General features: G+C 43.5%; 1 protein-coding gene across 1 annotated transcript in view; it reads left to right on the top strand.

Moving 5' to 3' along the window:
• Positions 1-21,051, top strand: part of LOC139064319 (CUB and sushi domain-containing protein 3-like) — a 27,349-nt gene extending 6,298 nt beyond the window's left edge. The window contains exons 5-15 of the mRNA XM_070547723.1: positions 6,024-6,104; positions 6,441-6,514; positions 7,205-7,316; positions 7,416-7,595; positions 9,777-9,836; positions 11,479-11,637; positions 12,431-12,567; positions 14,859-14,946; positions 15,064-15,199; positions 18,650-18,788; positions 19,037-21,051. Coding sequence (XP_070403824.1) covers positions 6,024-6,104; positions 6,441-6,514; positions 7,205-7,316; positions 7,416-7,595; positions 9,777-9,836; positions 11,479-11,637; positions 12,431-12,567; positions 14,859-14,946; positions 15,064-15,199; positions 18,650-18,788; positions 19,037-19,105 — 1,235 coding nt within the window. The 3' untranslated portion in view covers positions 19,106-21,051. The remainder of the gene's footprint in view (positions 1-6,023; positions 6,105-6,440; positions 6,515-7,204; positions 7,317-7,415; positions 7,596-9,776; positions 9,837-11,478; positions 11,638-12,430; positions 12,568-14,858; positions 14,947-15,063; positions 15,200-18,649; positions 18,789-19,036) is intronic.
• The last annotated feature ends 312 nt before the right edge of the window (positions 21,052-21,363 follow it).

The raw sequence follows: 21,363 nt of genomic DNA, 5'->3' as shown, positions 1-21,363 counted from the left end.
TGTAAAAGTCCTCATTAAAACTGACTAGTTTTCGTGGATATCTGAAACCTGACATGAAACCTTTTAAAGTTAGATTCCGTTGGTTATCTGTGAAATAAATGTGTTAGACTTAAAAAATCAACTTTTTCTAGACATTGAATTAATGACATTTTTAATCTGTATAATTATGTATTTGAAATTTTATTTTTACGAAAAATAAAACACCAGCAACTTTTTGATCTGTAAAAGTTTAACAGAAGAGGTGACCTCCTGTTGACTCAAGCCAAAGCAGTAGCCACTCGATCAAGTCGACTCCTCACTAGTCACGTGATCAGAGAAGCGTCATTTGATTGGCTAAAACCCATTCAATGCAATGAAGCCAACTCATTTATTTAATTTCTTGAATTTTTGCAGATGACATTTTTTGTTCATTTATTTTGAAGTTAAAATATTCAATGTCTAAAAAAAGTCAGATTCTACTGAAACTGTATTTTTTCCATGAAAATGGAGCATCTGAAATTCAGACCAAGATAAATTTCAAGGGTTAATTGCAAAAACAAGTAGAGCATAATTACAACACTAAACTTAAAGAAATGTCAGTGTTTTTGCAGTTTTGACTAATGCAAAAGTGTCATAAATACCAATTAACTGTTATTCTAACAAAATATTTTTTGCAGTTATGTCAAATTAGTTTGTTGGGACATTGTAAAATCCATTTTTGTTTATTTTCCTGTTTCCTATTTTCATAATCAAATATGAAATTCTAGAAACTAAAATAAACCAAAAGGGAAAAAACAGCTCTGATAAAAGAATAATAAAGGTTTAATAATGCCTTCAATTGTATGTATATAGAACTGTCTGGCCAGGTTGAGTAAATGGGGTGGCATTTGCCCCCCCCCCCCCAGACCCCCTTTAGTGACACCCCTGTTTAAGTACATTTAACACAAAAACTTGCTTCCAATCAACAAAAGCTGACCAAGACATGTTCAGCATGACAGAACATTTCCATTTGAACTCATGCATCTGGCTTTGAATCATCAGCAGATATTAAGACGAGTAGGCAGGAACATTTGGGTATTAGGACAACTTGATAGCACCTTTTTCAACATATTTATAGACTATTTGATCTAAATAAGTCTCCAGCTGCTTCACAATATAGTAAAGGTGTTTGAAACCAACTAGGCATTGATTTAAAACTTAAGCGATGGCTTTCTAACAGTTCCTGACTTAATCATCTTCAATCATTTATTTCCCCCCCCCCACCAATGAGCTGGAGCACAGCAGAGACTCCCCCGGCAGGGGTGTCCTCCCCACTTCAAAGTCTGGGATCAAATTAAAAGGCGGAGCTGCTCGGGCCACTGGAGCAGCCAAAGTTCTGAGTGAGATTTCCTCTGGAGGTCATCCTCGTAAAATAAATATCTTCTTTTAAATAACATATCAAAGCATAAGATTTCAGACTGGTGTTTAATGTCGTCCCTTCGCTGTACATGTTTCCTTATAATTAATGACATGAGACTGTGGTGTAACCAGAACCGCCTCCACGGAGCGTCGCTGTTCCCATGACCCCTCCTGATGTATAGAACGTTAGTTTACTCCATAAAAGGATGTTTAAAGCTCTTAAATCAAGCTGATGATGGGTGTAAGCACCCTTTACTTTACAATTAGCTTTCATTCTTTCACTTCCACTTTTTTTAAAGGAACATCTTGGAGAAACGGCCTCTGCACTTCTGTGGAGTCCAGTTTGATCATGCTGAGATCAGGATTTGATAGGTGGACATCACTTCCTGTTGGTCATATCAGTTCTACAGCTCCTTATTCTTCATTACAACAGAGATCATTCTTAAAGACCAATCAGATTTTTGGGTAGAAAAATATCTACTTGAACATTTCAGCATCAAGGACACCTGTAATCAGGACTTAATTCCAACTTAATCTGGAAATGCTGCAGAACCTCCTCCGTGCTTTACCATTAGACCACCGCTCTCCAGTCTGGTGATAACAGTTTTGTGATTGTTGTTCTAAGTCAAAGTTTATCCTTTTTTAGCCAGACTTGTCCAAACAGTACATGGATACCTGGTCTAACACGCCTCTGAGCTCGGAGCTGATACAGTTTCAGTTTCAAAAGGAAGTAAGCCTGACGTGTCTTTCATCTCTGTCTCCTTGGCCTACCTTTTCGTCCACTGTCCTCAGCATTGCCAGTTTCTTTCAGCTACTTTCTAAGAGCAAGAACAGAATATGTTGAAACATCCATCTGCTTTGAACTCTCTCCCTGGGAGAGACTAGCTGATGAGGTAGAACTAGCTATGTCTTGTTGCTTAGCTCTGTCTCATCGTTGTGTTTGACCTTTGAGGAATGTCTTCTACAATGCCCCCTTGATAGCAGAGTTCAGTTTGAAAGGGGACAAATGATGACTTCTTGAGTCATAATTTCAACACATTTATGAAGTTCTTTGCTATAAATTCCTCTTGATTTCAGCAGTTTTATTTTTGACAGTTTCAGTGCCTTCCAAAATGAGCCGTTTCAGGGCTCTGTCACTTTAAGGAAAACAAGCAGCTACTGGCCACGTCTTCCTACCCCCTCATTGGCTGCTATAAGCTGAGAAGCTCCAATATCCGTGAGGGGCTCAGAGTAGAGCAACAGGTGAAGGGGTTTTTGTGACATCACAAACAGGGACTTTTTTAAACGGCTCGTTTTAGGCACATAATTCCTCAAACCGAACACTAAAAGAAAACAGGTGGGAGTTTTTTTACATGTCGGAAGTGATTTTAGAGGTAGAAGAGGCCCCAGGAGTGAGTTTAACATAATAAATCCTTTTTAAGCCATAATTCTTTTGGATCTATAGGCTGGACTTTTATACATCTTGTCATAATTCTAAAAGAATAAATTTGTGCATTTTGTCGCTGTACCAGATGATCACGGTGTGGCTGTTGAACGTATGGTTCTGTGGATAAATAATTACTACAGGCCCATTATAGAAGTTCTGGTTAATAAAGAAGCATGTTTAAGAACAAGCTCTGAGGGTTTCTTTAGCTTCAAATTACAGCTTTTTCACAGTTAGAATCGATATTTTAGACATTTAACTTTCCAAAACCTTATAAAGGTTTTGATTTCAGCTAATTGGCTTTGCTTCCTTCCAGCTCTCTGTCCACCAGAAGAACTCTAGTGGACCATTTCATAAAGGTCATTTGTGAGCTTGCTGATTAAATATTATGGTGGCATGATGTTTCACCAATGATTGTCACTCACAAATTGCTGTTCTGTAGGCCCTCGAGTGAGCCGTGTGACATGTGATCTAATGGATGAAATGAGCCAAACGTAACGGGAGAGGAAATTGCAAAAAGTGGTTCATATGTTGATTTGGTTGAATACATTTTAAAGTGGTCTGCACCTCAACTGTCTGGCTCACTGGGAAACTGAAATGACTGGTCACCTACAACCCAGATGAAGAAGGGAGATGTTTATCAAGGTTATGTAGCCAACAGGACCTCTGCATTGTCCAAAGATCGTAGAGAAAAATCCATTATTCAAATGTATGTCTCTTGTAATTCATATGGCTGGAAAGCAGGGGTGGATACAGGACTGAACCAGAGCTGGGGGCTTAGCCCAGATTAGCATGTGCAAAAAAATAGGTGTTTTTTTATTTTATTACAACTTTTAAAAGTTTAAAGCACTAGTTTCTAAGTGGGCAGCCTCGGCGCTTGCCACATGGGTGCCCTAAGCATACTCTCATTTTGCTGGCCGATCTGCTCAGTGACAGATGGTGTTCGTGTTTGAGAAGGAGATGTTTTTTACTTGTTTTCGTGTAAAAGTGCAATTAAGCACATCCTAATATTCTCTGAGTAGAACCAAAAGTAAACTTATCTCCTCGTTGCGCGTTCATCCTTTTCATCAAAAAGCTGAAATGTCTCCTCAGCCTTCATTAGTTTCTACAGGAGCGGTTCAGCACTAAATCAAACAAATCAGCTGTGTTCACGATCTAAAACAGGTGTGGGGAACCCTGGTCCTTGAGGGCCGGTATCCTTCCTATCCTTGCTCCAACACTTCTGATTAAGTGGTTGAATCACCTGTGCAGCAGCTCATCAGGCTCTGCAGAAGCCTGTTAATCACTTGCTGATTGAAATCCGGTGAGCTGAAGCAGGGTTCAAACAAAATTATGCTGGACAGTTGCCAATCGATGGACCAGGGTTCCCCACCCCGATGTAAGACAAGCACTCTAACGTTGCAGGTGCAATATTCTGGCCACAGGGGGGCGGTAGGGGTCTGAGTGACATTTCATTAACCCTGTAAAGGGCATTTTAGCACATACTGGCTCAAGAAAATGATTTCAAAGCATGAAACAGTTGCCTTGTATGGTTTTAAGTAGGGCTGCACGATATTAGGATAACCTGCGATATTCGGAACTGGCAAAAAACTACATGGAAAATATGTGAAAACGTTTGTTTTTAACCCCAAATTAAACAAGTTTACCTAGATCTTAAAAACAGCTCAGATGATGACACTGCAACTATGATTCTGATAACAAGCTAACAAATTGAACTAGCTCCTCTTAAGATAACTGGCTAGCAGAGCTTCTGACTGACAGTTTATGTGCAGCAGCAAATCAACTATCCTGATTAACAAGGTTATAAAAGCTCATAAATGAAAAATCACTTTGATGTGTGGGGGAACTTTTCCAGGCCCTCTTTAACAGGGTGGGACTGGGAGGAGAGTGCTGTAGCCTTTTAGCTGGAAGCTAACCGGAGCCTGGGGCTAACGTCACCACCCGGTGGAACACTAGCGACATGGAGGTAGGTGGGTTGGTTCACCGGCACGTGTCGGAGTCAGCCCGGTTATTATCAGCTGCTTAACGACACCGAGCGTATTCACATTCACGTTTGAAAGCAGCGCTGATTCCAGAAACCTCAGCACAAAGTGCGTTTGTAAATCTGAGCCAGCACGACGAACAAGGGAAGCGAGCGGCAGCGGAAAGCGGGGGCGGAGCGGAGCGGAGATAGTGGAATTTTGGGGTAAGGGTCTACGTAGGGGGCGGGCATATTATGTGAACGGACCCATCTGATTGGCCGCATATCAGGGGAGCTACATTTGATTGGTCAAATAATACTTCCGCGTAAAAAACAGAGCTGGTTTACAAAAAGTTGATGTATGACACGGATGGAAATGTTTGAACCAAACATTTATCGCTGTTTTTGACGTGCTTTGCGATGGGCCTATCGCACGTCCTGTTATCGCGATGACGATAATGTTTCGATATATTGTGTAGCTCTAGTTTTAAGTTTCAGTTTATGTCCAGAGTTTGAAAAAGTTGAAAAATACATTTTAGAGAAAGGGAGAAAAGTCTTTCTATTGGCTCTTTCAAGTGTTAAATGGAGTCCTTTTAAGGTTCTTCTGGATGTAAAACGTCACATATTAGTTGTATTAAATGCATTTTAAAATGTATAGTTCATAAAAAATTTGATAGAATCCAAGGATTGAAATCTTTGCCTCTGGGGAGAGGCTAAAGTACGTTCAGTTTTAAAATTTGGATCTAAAGGTCAAGATTGTTAACAGGCAGTAAAGTCGTTTCTGGGTCAGCCCACCACCACGTGAACACAAATCGGTTTTGGCATCAGCTGCAAAGATGGGTTTGAATGAAATCTTGTTTTGTGACAAATTCAGGCGTTTGGCTCCGCTGGCAGCACGTGATAAGTCACACTGTGCATCCAGCACTTTACCACCGCCATAAAGTCTAATGTTCCCTGTGAAATAGATGATCTAAAATTAGAGGGCTGCCTGTGAAGTGTTGCTTCATTCATGTAGAGCCTTCATCTAGAACAGCTGAAAAAGAAGTAGTTACAGTTTGCTGCCAGCGAGAGGAAATCTGTGTTGTGTTTCCTAATTGGCTTCTTCTTTTTTTTAGTCTGAAACTGTTAGTTACACACAAACAAAGTGATTTTTAACTTTGTGTGTGTAGGAGTGACTGATTAGTGGTGGTGTGTGTGATGTGTGCTACTGTGGGACAGAACCAGAAGGAGTTTTGAGCTAAGGCAGCTTGCTCTTTAAATAAGACAGACGAGGCAAGAGGGGAGGCAGACGAGGAGATAGAAACGGAGAAAGGAAGGAGCCGTTCCGATGGAGCCGATGGAAAGGTACAGGAAGAGAAGGGGTGGAGAGGTGGAGAGTGAATCTGTCATTTTGGAGGCTGTATTGAATCTGCTCTGCGTCAGGATGTGCTCTACATGCTGATGACACCCCCCCCCCCCCCCCCCCCCACACACACACACACACACACACACGGGACGCCCAGCTTCGTTTTCCAGTGAAGTACTACTGCCCCCTGCTGTCCCTGTAGTGTGCATAGTCCCACTGTTACCATGACGACATGGGAGAGAGAAATAGACTTGTAAAGAGCTGCTGTACATTTATCTCTCTCTGAGATGTGGTGTGTCTTTACTTACTCTGTTGGGATTCCCGTTTCTCTCCAGAGCCGACCAAAACCAGCTGCGATAACCCCGGAACGCCACGCTACGGCTCCTTAAACCGGACCTACGGATTCAAGGTAAAACGTGTCTCAAATGTCAAAGTAGTTAAAGTTTGCTGATGCTGTGGTGGCTCGTTTACTGGGAGACAAATGCAAAGTGGAAACTTGAAAAATGAGCAAAAACACTAAAAAAAGAGCTGAAATCCTAAAGAAAATCTTCCTTCAGCTTCAAAAACCTGTAGGTGACGCCACGGAGGGTTTGTCCTGTATTTTAGTCTGCACCGCCATGATTTCTGTGAAAAATTCCAGTGTGTTGTGAAGCACCGTCATAGGCATCCCAGGCCTATAGGTGGCAGTAGTTCACCAAACTGTTGACCACTGAAAAACATTCTTTGGACATGGAATAACTAAGTGGCGGGCAACACCGGTCCTTAACTTCATGTAAACCCGGGTCTTGTCTTGTTTTTGTGGCACTGATGATTTACGCCCACTGGTAAAAACTGACAATGGAGAATAAAAACGCTCACTTTTGAATAAACAGCCACTTTGATGCCTAGTCGCTGCTGCGCTATCATGTACTCAACATTTCTGTGGCGAGGTCATCTGTACATATTTCAGAGTAATCGTTTGCTGGAGTAAGTGTCACTGTCACAGCCTTCCACTGCCATGAAGGGTACTTACACTCTTTCCACAGCTTGAGGGAAGAAAAAGTCTCCTTGCAGCTCTCTTCATCTTTGTGCTTTTCTCTCTCACACACTCTCCACCCAGGTGGGGAGCGTGGTGTCATTTCAGTGCCATCCAGGTCATTTGCTTCAGGGATCTTCTTCTAGAACCTGCCAGCCTGATCTGACGTGGAGTGGAATACAACCGGAGTGCATACGTAAGAAAGACACATCTCTTCAACTTGTTACCTCTTCACCCGACTCCACCCATCCGACAAGACTCGTTAAAGAGAACAATGTAACTCTCCATCCTCCAGCCCACGCCTGCAAGCAGCCAGAGAGCCCACTCCATGTGGACGTGGTGGGAATGGATCTGCCAGGGTTCGGCTACACCTTGGTGTACAGCTGTCAGCACGGGTACTTCCTGGCCGGGGGATCTGAGCACAGAGTCTGCAAGAGTGATGGCACTTGGACTGGAAAGATGCCAGCGTGCAGAGGTATGTGAGTCACGTCACTGAATGAAGTGCATTTGTTTGATGGCCAAAGCAGTTCCACTAAACAGAAGCGTCTCGCTCAGGGACGACCATCTGGAGCAGAGGGAGCTTCACTGCTAGAGTGGACGAATGGAAAAGCTGGGGTTTTGTCTTTTCGGGAGGTTAGCTTCCAGCGAAAAGCAACAACCAGGATCTGAACAACTTCCTTAAGTCTGGTTCACACGGCAGGATAATCGTGCCCATTTTTGAGCAGCGCCTCCTGGTGCTGTCCATCTTCATAAGAAGACAACTGTTCCCTCTGAGCTAGTAATCAGCATTCTGTTTACATTTACACTGGCTAAGAAAATCTTTTTATCAATAAAATAGCATTTATATTCAACTGTTTTTAATAATGCCACAATGGGATATTCCACCCCTAAGAGAAATTTAGCCTATTTCCATGTTTTCCAGAGTTAGATAAGTGAGAAAAACAGTATTTTTAACAGTAATTCTCCTGGTCTGGCAGCACTCCGTCTGCTTTAGCTTAGCACAGACAATGAAAGTGAATAGCAGCAACTATCATTTTGAGTGCAAACGTGATTAAAATGACTCAAATGATACCAAGTCTTCCCGATGAGCTCAATAATCAAGTCGGCTGCAAATGAAAAGTAAGAAGTAACATAAAGGATTTCCAGGAGCCGATTTAAACTTGGGACTACATTACGACAAATCATCGCTGTAAACCGCCGCGGTCGAAAAAGCCACCAGCAACTGAAGAAAACGGCAGTCCCATCCATATTTAGTGAAAAATCAAAAGAAGTGCATCAGTACTATCTGTAAGTGGTCTTTAATTTCATCTAGTTCATTGAGAGTTGCTGGGCTAGGGTGAGGGTTAGGGTCTGAGAGTTGGACCGGTCCTTACCGCCATCTTTAACTACCAATATTTCATTCATTTGTCATTAATATATTGCGCAACTACACAGTGGTGTAACTGAGGAAACGGTTTAAAACTGCTGACCCAAATCGATAGATCACTAGCCTGGCCATGACCAACACACAGATCTCAGTCGTTGGGTGACTCTACGGTTGTCTCCACATGCTATCGGACAACAAACAGTGTGACGCTCTCATTACGCCAGTCAACGGGGCGGTCTGCCATACATCGTTGTAGAAGATGCAAATAAAGGACTTCAATACCTTTATCTGCTCTTGACTCAAAGAAAAGCTCAAGTCTAATTGACGCCAAAGCCGTTTCAAACAAGCCACCACCAGTTTTTGGTAAGGCACAAGACTGCTCGGGCCTGCTGAGGCTTCTGTGAAACGAATCATGAATGAATACACAGCACTAGCCCCGCCCCTTCTCACAATCCTAAAGAGACGCTCGATTACCATAAAGGCTTTAAAAATGATCTCATCAAATATTTCTGCTGTGTGTTATTAGCGCTCTGAGCACGAATCTGGGCTTTTCGGTGCGTTTAATTTTTAGGGATAAACTGCTAAATGTGATATTGAGCCATCCAGAAAGCAAAGTTCACAGCACGCGCCTCCTTATGCGCCATGCTTGTTTACTTCAAAGTTATGTCTTCTCTCGGAAGATTTCCTTCCTCCACACCTTTTCCATGATTGCACATTAATGCAAACACTGCTGGCGGATTTTTCTTCTGGTCAGCGGACTGGGAAAGGAAACTAGGAATAAAAATGTTGTAAACTGACAATTAGTCCTTGTTCCAATTGATGTCCAGCTCAAACAAAAGTTGTAGACTATCTAATTTTAAGTGTCTGCAGCCTAAACAGTAACTTCCAGATAACAAAGTCTTATATCTGCTGCTTCACTGGCATTATTCATGGGTCTTTTTTTTTCTACGCTCTTGCCTTTTATGCTGGTTTGAAAATAAAACATTCCTGAAAGGGCAGATATAAAAGTGGAGTTTCCCCGGGATGTTCATGCGGTGTCAACTCTGAAAATGATTGAGCTTGTGTGAAGTTTGCTGCATTGACAGGAAATGCTAACAGATGAAGATTCCTTTGTGTGAAGGAAAATGGAAAAGGGGGGAAAAAAAATCAGCCCACCCTGGAGAAGTCTTAAACCGGGTCACTCTGATCCTACTGGAGTTTCTGGGACATGAGCCTTTTCTCTTTGCTCATAGGAAACAATGGCTGTGTCTTAAAACTGCTTTAACCTATTGTGTTTCTCTCTTTCTGCAGCTGGAGAAAAGAAGAAACCAGTGAAACCAGTAACAGGAACGCCCAGCCCAAAACTCCATGGTCAGAGCCCTTTATTATTTAAAAAAGTGTCCATTTATTCTGTTTCAGCTTGGTTTAATTTATTGCTCCACAAAACGCCCGTTTCCACTATCAGAACTTCCAGGTACCAACAGAGTACCTGCCTTGGGGAATGTACTCTGAAATGTCCCGGTAGGGTTGCTGAGCAGGACTTGTGCTCCCTGTAAGACTGAGCCGCCATCTTGGATGGGTCTCCCTTCGCCCCCAGTGCATTTATTTCCCTGAAAAACACATTTTATTATGATTTTTTAAACAAAATCCCAAAAACTAGGCTGCACAAAATACAGGCATAGTTGCCCACTGTGCATGGTTTGGAGAGTGAAGAACCCACCCAATATCGCTGTTACACTTTCCAGCATCCAATGGTGTGTCTACGTATTCATGTCCTTGTTTGTAAAAACAGAGTCGCTGGTGAAGCACAATGGGAAGAAAAGCGATGGAAACACCCCCCCCAGGTGCCTTAATTTGGCGATTCTTCTGGTTGTTAATGGCTGCTTTTTTAATCACACAGCCACTCTCTTTATTAACTGACTTGCAATGCCCGTGGATGTGTTTTAGTGCTAATCAGTCACTATATGCTGACATTTTAGCACAGTCCTGAAAGGGCCAATTTGTATGGAACCACAACAGCTGTGAGAACCCAGATTTGGAAAGTTCCCTAATGCTCTTTGTGATACTTCTAAACCTTTTTGTGTTTTTGATGCACACAGAAAAACAAATGATCCACTGTGGTATTCTCTCTTGCTCTGCTACAGTTTTGCTCACTTCTGTTTTACAGCTGAGCCTCTTTATTCTGCTGCTTTAGCCTCTCGTTGAACCCGAACATCCTCAAGTCTGCCAAATAGAGCCTCTGGTTTTCCTGCTGTGAAGACATTACATTTACACAGACACTTTTTATCATTTACATTTTTATTGTAGTAAGTTCTGTGCATTCTTATATTCATTTGTAGTGGTGCCGCCTGCTCTTAAGAGATTCACCGATTTGCACTTGTAGCTGCGGGATGGCACCACCACTAAGACATATGGGAAAAGATGCGTCAACGTAGCACATGTGCCAAAAACTTGGCTAAACCCTGGCAGATTTCCCCAAAAAACTAGGAAGTCTAAAAATCAAGACAGAAATAAACAATCCTCCATAATCATCAACATGCTTTGATGAAACTATACTTACATTATGAATCAGTGCCAGAAAGACAGTCAGCTGCTAAGGCGTTCACCAGGGCTGTGTACTGTCCCCTTTGAGGTTGGTAATAGTCTAACCTTTAATCACTTCATGAAACAATGTTACCCCATATTTAAATATTGTATAATGTCGAGGCAGCAATCTGATTTTTATCTCTAAGAGACCCAATAAATCAGAAATTTCCTGACACGCCTGCCCTCTTTTTGTGAAGGCAGCGGTCTCATCTCTGCATTTTCCTGACATGCTAGATGTTGTTTTAATAAATACAGTAGGTCTTTGACAATCAAATGCTGTTTATACTTTACATAGATATAAGCAGGATTTTGTTTAAATATGGGTATAAATGTCCTAGAGGCAGAAAATCCCGAAATGGGCTCATTCTGACCTCAACGACCAAAACTCATTGAAAAATCTTAATCTTTCCCTTGTTTGTTTCCACAGTTCCGGACGATGTTTTTGCGCCAAACTACATATGGAAGGGTTCCTACAATTACCGTGGCAGGAAGCAACCTATGACACTGAGCATCACCAGCTTCAACTCCACAACAGGGAGAGTCAACGTTAGCCTTAGCAATGGCAATCTGGAGCTGCTCCTGTCAGGCATGTTGTGTTACGACTCCACATCAAGCGCTCTACTTATTACTATCTGCAGAAGGGAAAATAGGTTATGTGATGATAATGATATGTTTATGGTACCGTGCTATACTACTGCTGTATTAATCCATAAATATACACACACATTAGGTGTAATGTCGAGCTCCTTCTATCAACACTATTACTGGCACTTCCTGCTTTGTAATGGCGGATTATTGGTCCCTTAAACTCGATGAGCTGCAAGTTTCACACACATATATCTGCACACACATGCATGCATAACTCCACATGGGTCCTTTAACAGCCTCAGTTAGGGTTAGGACTAATAAAACAAATCCTGGTTCCTGAAGTATCAGAGAGCCTCAAAACCATAATGAAAAAGTCCGCTGGCTTAAAAGAACAGCTTTAGATCAATGCCAGCTAAAGCTGCACTTCCACAGCCATTGAAAGGCCAGCGGCCTTTTACAGCAGCACTTCTGCCTTTAATATCCGAGTCGTGCGTCTGCAGCTTGAATGTAAGGCTGGAATCAGAACACGCAGAGACATTTGCTGTCTAGCTTAGCATAAAAAACCAGTGTTATGGGAAAACAGACGTCTGCTTAAGGTGAAAAGTGTTCCTGCTGACACTTCTAACCCTGTCTGACACGATGAATCACGATGATGCGTAATATTTGAGGGAATTGGATGCACATTTGCGTCAAAATGTTCCATCAAGTGCCTCTTAGTTTCCCCAGTTTAACTTTAATAAAGGTTCAAAGCATTTTGCAGCTGCGCTGACACGTTTATCTGCCTTTTTCAGGAGTCTATAAGACTTCAGAGGCCAGACTGATGCTTCTGATGTATCAGGTGAACTATGTGAACCAGGGGACCCAGATGAAAGATTCAGCCATCTCTCCAGCGAAGATCATGGACGACTCATGGACTATGGATGGATTTGTAAGTTTCATCTGATCATTGCATAAAAAGTTTTCCTGAACGGATAGGTCAGGGTCATTTTTGTATACGGTTCTAAATAATTATCGCTCTTAAGGGAAAACTTACATTTGAGAATAATGAAAAAATCCAGACACAACACTTTATCAGGAGTTAGGGGACATTTTTTTATTTGATCTCAAACTTGGAACCAGAAAAAACAAATATTGGCTGATGTTGGCATTATGGTTAAAATGAGACCAGCTGTAGAGCAAAGATCATCAATACCCATAACGCCGTGCTTTGACCCGGCTCAGGCAAGAAGAAGAGGAACATTTTAGAATCACCAGATGTGGGAAAATTAAGGCTCAACAACAATAGTGAAGTTAAGCTGAGTAACACAATTAGGACCTCCTAGCAATAGCTAACGTCACTAAAAGCCAACCAAACTCCAATAAGGAGTGGTCCACATGATCCTGATGTAGCTTCCACCGTTGCCCTGGGTGTGTTCTCATTGTTCGATGTCAGCCGGGGGTCTTAAGTGCTCAATAAGCGGTGACAGGGCTGGTCACGATATTTGTGTAGGACGGTCAGAAACACACAAAGTGTGTTTCGGGCATACCACATAACAAAGCATTTGCGGTCTCTAAACAACGTACTAACTGTAACAATTAAATTTACATATTATTTAATGAACCATAAAATATGAGATTCCATAAAAACTATGAAATCAATCTTATGGACCTGTGGACAACTTAAACCAGAAGATCAGAACTTTTTATTGCAGGGATTATGTAACACTTCGTATTAACTCAGAGACAAAGGAGAGTCAAGTTTTAAAAGTTTAAAGATTTATTACTAAACAAATTAAAACTAGACTAACTTTAAAAGCTAAACGTATGGTGTAACTAAGGTGAAGTGAGACAGAGAATGGTGTTGTGTGGAATGTTGTTCAGAACCAGCAAATCCGGGGAAACGATTAGTTCTGATGGGAGTGAAGGTGATGTTTTCGCGCTAAGCTTTGGTTAGGAGGTTCATAAACACATTGAGACGCCATTCTGTCGGTCTACGCACCCTTGGCGGAAGTCCCCGTCTAGATCAGGAGGTGTAGAGGTCCAGCTTGGACCTTTCTGGAGCTAAAGCCTGTAGAACAGTCGCGGTCGCCAACCAGTCCAGTCTTTGAGATGCTTCCGGGTCACAACAGTTTTATTGGCATCTAACAAGACCCAAAACGGGGTCGTGATGGTTCAGCTTTTATTCTGAAAGGAACCGTTGCAGCAGTTGTTACAGCAGCAGATTTTATCCAGCTTGTCGTTGTTTTTTTCGGCTGAAGAGGAAAGTTATGGATTGGCCACTCCGACAACTTCTCTAGAAAGCTTTGAACTCGAGTTAAAGATGACGCGGGCATAGTTTTATGGTCGAATGAAAAGAGGACAGATTTACCAAACACCACCAAAACCACGCCTCCGTCAGATCTGGAAGATTCTGATTGGATCAGTAAAAGCAATGTGTGATGTACCTTAACCTTTCGTGTGATCAGTCTCTAGTGGAAACATTTAAAGTTATATTACTTATTATATTCTGTAGGATTATAATATCAAGTAATTAATATTTTCATTTCACAAATTTTATTTTTGACAAAAACTTTGATTAGCTTATTAAAAATAGAGTTCTTTGATTTAGTAAAAAGAAAGAGTCCTTTGTCTTCGTTCTTCTCTTGTGCTGGAAAGAAAAACAGGTTTAGAAGCAGATGCACGAGACCTTGCTGAGGAGAGGGGGGAAATGACTTTTAGGTGGAAAACAGTCATTTCATTCAGTTACATAACACTTGTTAGGAACTGGATTGCAAAATCAGAAGGTTTGTAGACACCTAACTAACACTGCAGTAATGTCCATTGGTGAGGTCACATCTGATTGGTCGAGTCCTCAACGGGCCAGTCTTGATTGGTGGGTTGGTTTGAAGCACACTGGCTGGAGTCCAGGAACTTGTCCTAATGGTGGAGCATAGCACAGAAGGTCACCGGCCGTAACACAATCTATACAATAACTATGGTGATGTAATACTAATGATCAACTGTTTAATGAAAACTTTGAGGCTCTTTTTGTTGCATCGCCTGATGTGGTGATTCAGTCATTTACATGGAAAAGTTCACAAATACAGCACAGCTTCTTCTGGAAATAACCTAAGAATCAACTTTAATCCCAAAACGGTGGTGTTCTGCTTCTGAATGGCCCTGAGATACGCCACCGCAGCCTTGTGTTTGATTATGGAGACGGTGTTTCTTCGTAACTCAACCACTCTGTGCTCTCTCCAGGTTTCAGCAGAGCCTGATGGTTCCAGCTACGTATTCCAGGGTTTCATTCAGGGAAAGGACTACGGACAGTTCGGACTGCAGCGACTCGGTATTTCTTTTATATTTTATTCTGATGAGGCTCAAACTGCACAGACAAAGCTAAACATGATTTTTCAGAGTATAATCTTCTATTTAACATTAAAAGGGTCGTTTTGGTCCATCACAGGTCTGAACACGTCAGAGAGTCAAAACTCACCACCCCCCCAGCTCGGTACCAACAGCAGCTCTGTGGCCATCGCTATCCTGGTGCCTTTCTTCGCTCTGATCTTCACTGGCTTTGGCTTTTATCTCTACAAACAGAGGTATGAGAACAGACTGATAATCCTGCAACGTTACATCTCTTCTGTCTCCTCTTCATTAACATTTTAAGACCGGTTATTGCAGAGGTGCTAAGAGACGGTAGATTGGTGTGTGTAGCCAAACAATCCGTGTTTAGAAGGTGGTAAATTGGATTTTTCAGAGACGAGGTTGAAGCACGGCTGCCTGGTGCTCAGGTAGTTGGCAGCTAACGTCTGTTCTGCCGCTAATATTCCTTACAAAAAGACGGCGTGCTGAAGGAAGCAGGTTTGAGATCTCACCGAGCTTTCTCTGATCCTAGCAACAATAACAGACACATGAAACTACTTCGTGAAATCCAACACCAGTTTTCTTCTTTAAATGGGCTGCATGGTGGCACAGTGGTTAGCACTGTTGCCTCGCAGCACGAAGGTTGCAGGTTCGAAACCCGGCTGCGGCCTTTCTGCGTGGAGTTGCGTGTTCTCCCCATGCATTGGTGGGTTTCTTCCGGGTACTCCGGTTTCCCCCACAGATCACAACATGCCCTATAGTTTATAAATTGTAAGTCGCTTTGGATAAAAGCGTCTGCCAAATAAATAAACATAAATGACAGAAACTGCATTAGAAAAAGAGAGTATGGTGCAAAAGTTCAGTTTCCTAGTGGTGAGTTCAAATTCACCAGTGTGTGTGACGACGACTAACCCCCAAATTCCACTACCTCCGCTCCGCTGCGCTCCGCTCCGACACGGACGCCGGAGCAAAATCGGTCCCGTTCTAGTCAATCAGAGCAATTCCACTACTGCGGCCGTGCTCCGGCAGTGCGGCGCCGTGCGGCGCCCTCTGTTCCGACGTCCGGCAAAAATAGAATCGATCCTATTTTTGCCGGACGCCGGAGCACCTCCGCAGTAAAAGGACAGAAATCACAACGGCCCAACAGGAAAAGGAGCAAGCACATCTTCCGTTTTTCACAATAAATCGCTAAACAAAAGGCGTTTTTTGTTTCATATGCACAGGTTTAACAACTTTTAACAACTATCAATGGCGGCTGAAGTTTAAATGCACAAAAATAAGCCATAAATACAGTTGCCACTATCAAAGTAGTCACACTTTGTTGATCCAAACACTGCTGATCTCTCAACACAATGATGGGCAGATTAAACAGCTCATTTCCGATGCTTCTCCCGCACAACGGGTGTTTGGATCTAACTTCCGCGTTTATTGCTCGGACTGTATCGCAAGATCTCGAAAATCCCGCGCATGCTTGTTTGCCCCCCTCAGGTCTCCGCACCGGAGCGGAGCCGTTGTAGAGCGCGTACCAGTAAAAATTGAGTTCGGAAGCGAGCGGCTGCGGAAGGCGGGGGCGGACCGGAGCGGAGCGGAGGTAGTGGAATTTGGGGGTAATGAGACTGTAACTATATTTATGTCAGTAAATCAACTTAAAAGGTGAAACTAACATGTGGGTTAGACTCATTACATTCAAAGCTGTAATATTTCAACCTTTATTTGTTATAAATATGAGGATTATGGCTTACAGCTTGTGAAAAGGTTCAATATTCTAGACTCTGTGTCATGCACTGGTCAGCTATAACACCTGAAAAGGGTTCCTGAGCCTTTAGATAAATTGACTTTTGCACCATTTTCTCATTTTTCAGCCAACTAAATCACTTCCAGGTCATAATAACGTTAATGTTCACTACGGCCTTTATCACACGATTGCTGCAGCACCTGCAGAGGGTAACCGTCAAAATAGTCGTTTATGTGTGGGGGGGAAGAGACACGGACCGTGTAGATGCAGCGCCGCGCCTATGTAGAGGAAACACTGGATTGTCCTCAATGTCCCCCACTGCTCTCGGGACGTGGTCAAAGCTCTGCCGGAGGTGGGAGTTGAAGACCGTCTTGACAGGTTCTTCTGCCAGGCGTTCCCAGCAGACCCTCACTATGCGTGTGGGTCTGCCAGGTCTACGCGGCATGTTCCCTTGCCATCTGATCCAACTCACCACCAGGTGGTGATCAGTTGACAGCTCCGCCCTTCTCTTCACTCGGGTGTCCAAAACATACGGCCGCAGGTCAGATGATACGACTACAAAATCTTATCATCGACCTGTGACCTAGGCTGCCCTGGTACCAAGTGTACCGGTGGGAATCCTTATGTTCGAACATGGTGTTCGTTATGGCCAAACTGCGGCTTGCACAGAAGTCCAATAACAAAACACCGCTCGAGTGCAGATTAGGTAGGCCGTTCCTCCCAATCACACCCCTCCAGGTCAAGCTGTCATTGCCCACGTGAGCATTGAAGTCCCCCAGCAGGACAATGAAGTCCCCTGATGGAGCACTATCTAGCACTCGTCCCAGGGACTCCAAAAAGGGTGGGTACTCTGAACTGATATTTGGCCCATAAGCACAAACAACAGTCAGGACCCGTTCCCCGACCCGAAGGCGCATGAAAGCTACCCTCTCGTCCCCCGGGGTAAACCCCGACACACAGGCAGAGAGTCTTGGGGCTAGCAAAAAGCCAACCCCAGCCCTCCGCCTCTCACCCGGAGCAACTCCAGCAAAGGAGAGTGTCCAACCCCTCTCCAGGTCTTGGGTTCCAGAGCCAATGCAATGTGTCGAGGTGAGTCCGACTATATCTAGCCGGTACCGCTCAACCTCTGCCACAAGCTCCAGCTCCTTCCCCGCCAGCGAGGTGACGTTCCATGTCCCAAAAACTAGTTTCCTTGTCCGGGGATTGGACCGCCAAGGCTCCCGCCTTGGTCTGCCACCCGATACACACTGCACCGGACCCTTCATGTTCCTCCTGCGGGTGGTGGGTCCACAGTTGGACGAGCCCATGTATCCGGTTTGGGCTGGGCCCGGCCGGGCCCCATGGGCGAAAGCCCGGCCACCAGGCGCTCGCTCACGGGCCCCAACCCCAGGCCTGGCTCCAGGGTGGGACCCCGGTAACCCTCCGACTCTTCGTTTTAACCGCCATGAAAGATTCTTCGAACCGTTCTTTGTCTCACCCTTCACCTAAGACCAATTTGTCATGGAAGACCCTACCAGGGGCACTTAGTGCCCCAGACAACATCGCTCCTAGGATCTTTAGGGCACTTAAACTCCTCCACCACGATAAGGTGACGGTTCAAGGAGGATACTAAAACTGAATTTGATTTTTTTAAACTCAAGTCAACACATTTGGTAGTTCCGTCAGGATGAAAGAAATAGAATATTTAAGTGTATTGATATTTTCTTACAGCTTCAGGCCCTGTCCACACGTAGCCGGGGACCTGCCAAAACGTAGATATCGTTCTACGTTTTGGCCTGTCATCCACACGAAAACGGATCTTTTTAAAAACTCCGGCCAAAGTGAAGATCTGCGTTTTCTCAGTTTTGGGTGTCTGCGTGTGGACAGACAAAACTGGAGTTTTAAGGTCCGCAACGGCACTTTCCACGACAAAAAATGCTGACATCACGTGTGCGACCTGTGTTTACACTAGCCGACAGCATGGATGCCCTCAGAGCTGCGCTCGCTTTATCAGTTGTCCAAGCGGAATTACTGCTCCTTGCGGAAGACCGCAGACGAAGGACGAGGTTAAGAACAGCTATTGCCCGGCGCATGGCTTCTCCACGTCCAAGGTAGGTTTTTCGGCAAAGACACCGACACAGGTTCTGGGTCAGACCAGGAAGGAAGCGATTAACTGCTATCTGCAGCACTTGATGAATGTAGACAGTGGTCCTTGAGGACCAGGGGTCAGCAACCTTTTCCCATCTCATATCCTCAGAGAGCCGCATGTTTGACCAGTTTAATGGAGAAAATCATAAACATCTCTGTAGACATATTGAACTACATGTTTATGTTCTCCATTTCTTGTCTTTTGCAACAGAACCACACCAAAAACGCAGTACACCGGCTGTTCAGTCCACGAAAACAACAACGGCCAGGCAGCCTTTGAGAATCCCATGTACAACACAAACACCAAGGCCGTCGAGGGAAAAGCTGTGAGGTTCGATCCGAATCTAAACACCGTCTGCACCATGGTCTGATCTCCCGGGCTCAGATATCCAGCGGGACCACGGCATGGAAGTGAGAGAGGAAAGAGTTTGGGCCAAAACCCGACCTTCCCTTTGATGACAGTGTTTTTATGCACACATGGATACAGAAATGAGCCAAACATCAAGATTAAATGTGCTAGAAGATGTGAACACAAACCAGAAGTTCAGCTAGCCCCTAAATTTGTCACCAGGTGAAACGCTGCCTTGGTGAGAAAACGGAGACGATATCCATCAGGATAAAAGCCAACGAGTGACTGGTGATGTCATCAAACAACCCCAGTTTTGGTTCAACGTTGTCTCCAGCAGACTATTGCTAAACCAACGGACTCCAACTAGAGAGGACAATCTCCTGTCTCCATGGCAACCTGAGACAGGTATTAGCCACCTCCATTTTTTTTTTTTCCCACTTACACGGACACAAGGAAGGCTGATGCTAGCCGCCGGACATCCCCGGAGACGGAGCAGTAATCCCAACTGAGCTGGGATTAGAGCAAAGCCAAACTACAAGGAGTGAGTGCTAACAGAACAGATGAGGTCGACTCATCTAACGGACAACACTGCCTTTTCCCAACCTCGGAGTAGGAGAGGGAGGGGTGGTGGTAACGAGATGAAGGAAGCTCCTAACTGAACTAGACGGGATTTTACAATCTTAACACGGCCAATCAGAACCTGTCTAACCTGAAATAATCTAGTGTGAGACGAGTCCTACGTACCCAATCAGATCAAGAAGAGGCCGAATGAAAACAGAGGACTCTGAGAAGCTCTGGCACTAAAGCACATTTCAGCGTCTCTATCAGATTAGCAGATTTACAGATGGAGACAGAAACCCGACAGGCAGGGCAGAGGAAAAACAGACCGGGTTTTCACCCCACGACTGTGGACGACGGTCCACTGTGATTCTGCACTCTGGGAGTGCTTACCTTCTGTTTGTTACTGCTGCAGAATCTTCTGATCTGTAAATCTATTGCATATATATTCTGGAGCATTCACCACCTATATTTTTGTGCTATATATTTACCACGAGGGAGGGGCAGAGACAGATTATAACAGTTTTTAGGAGAAAAAAAAGCAAACTGCAACCACGTGCTGTCCACAAGAGTCCCAGATTTTTGGTTCCATCATAACTTCTCGTGTAGCATTAAGTTCCTCTCACTGGTGTCCAGATGCAACAATCATCCTTCAGATCAATGTTCACACACTTTTTATCAAAGCCTGAATTGTTAGAAGTTTTTATCACATCATAGTCTAAGTCGATAGTGTTGTCTGGCCTCGTGTGTGCTTGAACAGGAATCCCATTAAATACAATTTCAATTTAAAGGCATACTCTGCAACTTTTTACCATAAAACAACTAAGTTAACAGGTGTTTCTAAATGTTTGTCATTGTTTTAGTGGGAAACCATGGCTACTAGCTGACACGTACTTCATCGCTATGGTGACATCATGCCTCTTAATCACGTTTACACCGGTTGTTGCTGCTCTTATTTGTTTTTATTTAATTGAGAATCTGACTCAGTGCCTACCAAAAACCACAGGACCCTCCCTGCCATCAACAACACCGTATGCTCGATCACATGGACGCAGGTACCCCACCCATTATTTTCCCCACAGGCTTTTCCTATGACCGACCGCAATAAGACCCATGTGATTTAAAAGACTTATAGCCGTTCCTGCCTGGGGAAATTGAAAATATTCACTGTTTGAGAAAAAAAAGACGAAATATAGAATAAAAAAGTGTTTTGTACAGAAATATATTTTTATGATGAAATTATTTGTAAAATGTATGAATCTATTATGTAAATTTTCAATGCAATGTAAAATTAAAAAAGCCTAATTGCTTTTGTAAAATGTGTGTCGGTTTGCTTTCTTTTAGATGTCTACATCCATCATTTTCCTCTCCACTGTCGCTACATGCTTGCTCAGTATGGGGGATTGCTGTAAAATCACAATCTGCTAGGGTTTCATACATAAGAGCTAATTGGTACAATGAACTGAATTAGATAGCTTAGCCAACTAGCCATAGCTGGGTTTCTATACCTCGTTTGAAATGATGCACCATAGCATAGTAATATGACCACCACGGGGTGTTCTTTGAATGCGACATGGCGAGAATATTACACCATTCGTCTCGCCAAGCTTGATAGTAATATTAAACTCAGA

The sequence above is a fragment of the Nothobranchius furzeri genome, chromosome 19 (genome assembly GCF_043380555.1).
Source record: "Nothobranchius furzeri strain GRZ-AD chromosome 19, NfurGRZ-RIMD1, whole genome shotgun sequence".
NCBI lineage: Eukaryota > Metazoa > Chordata > Actinopteri > Cyprinodontiformes > Nothobranchiidae > Nothobranchius > Nothobranchius furzeri.
Note: the sequence above shows the minus strand (reverse complement) of the source record. Positions and strands in the feature narration are given on the sequence as shown.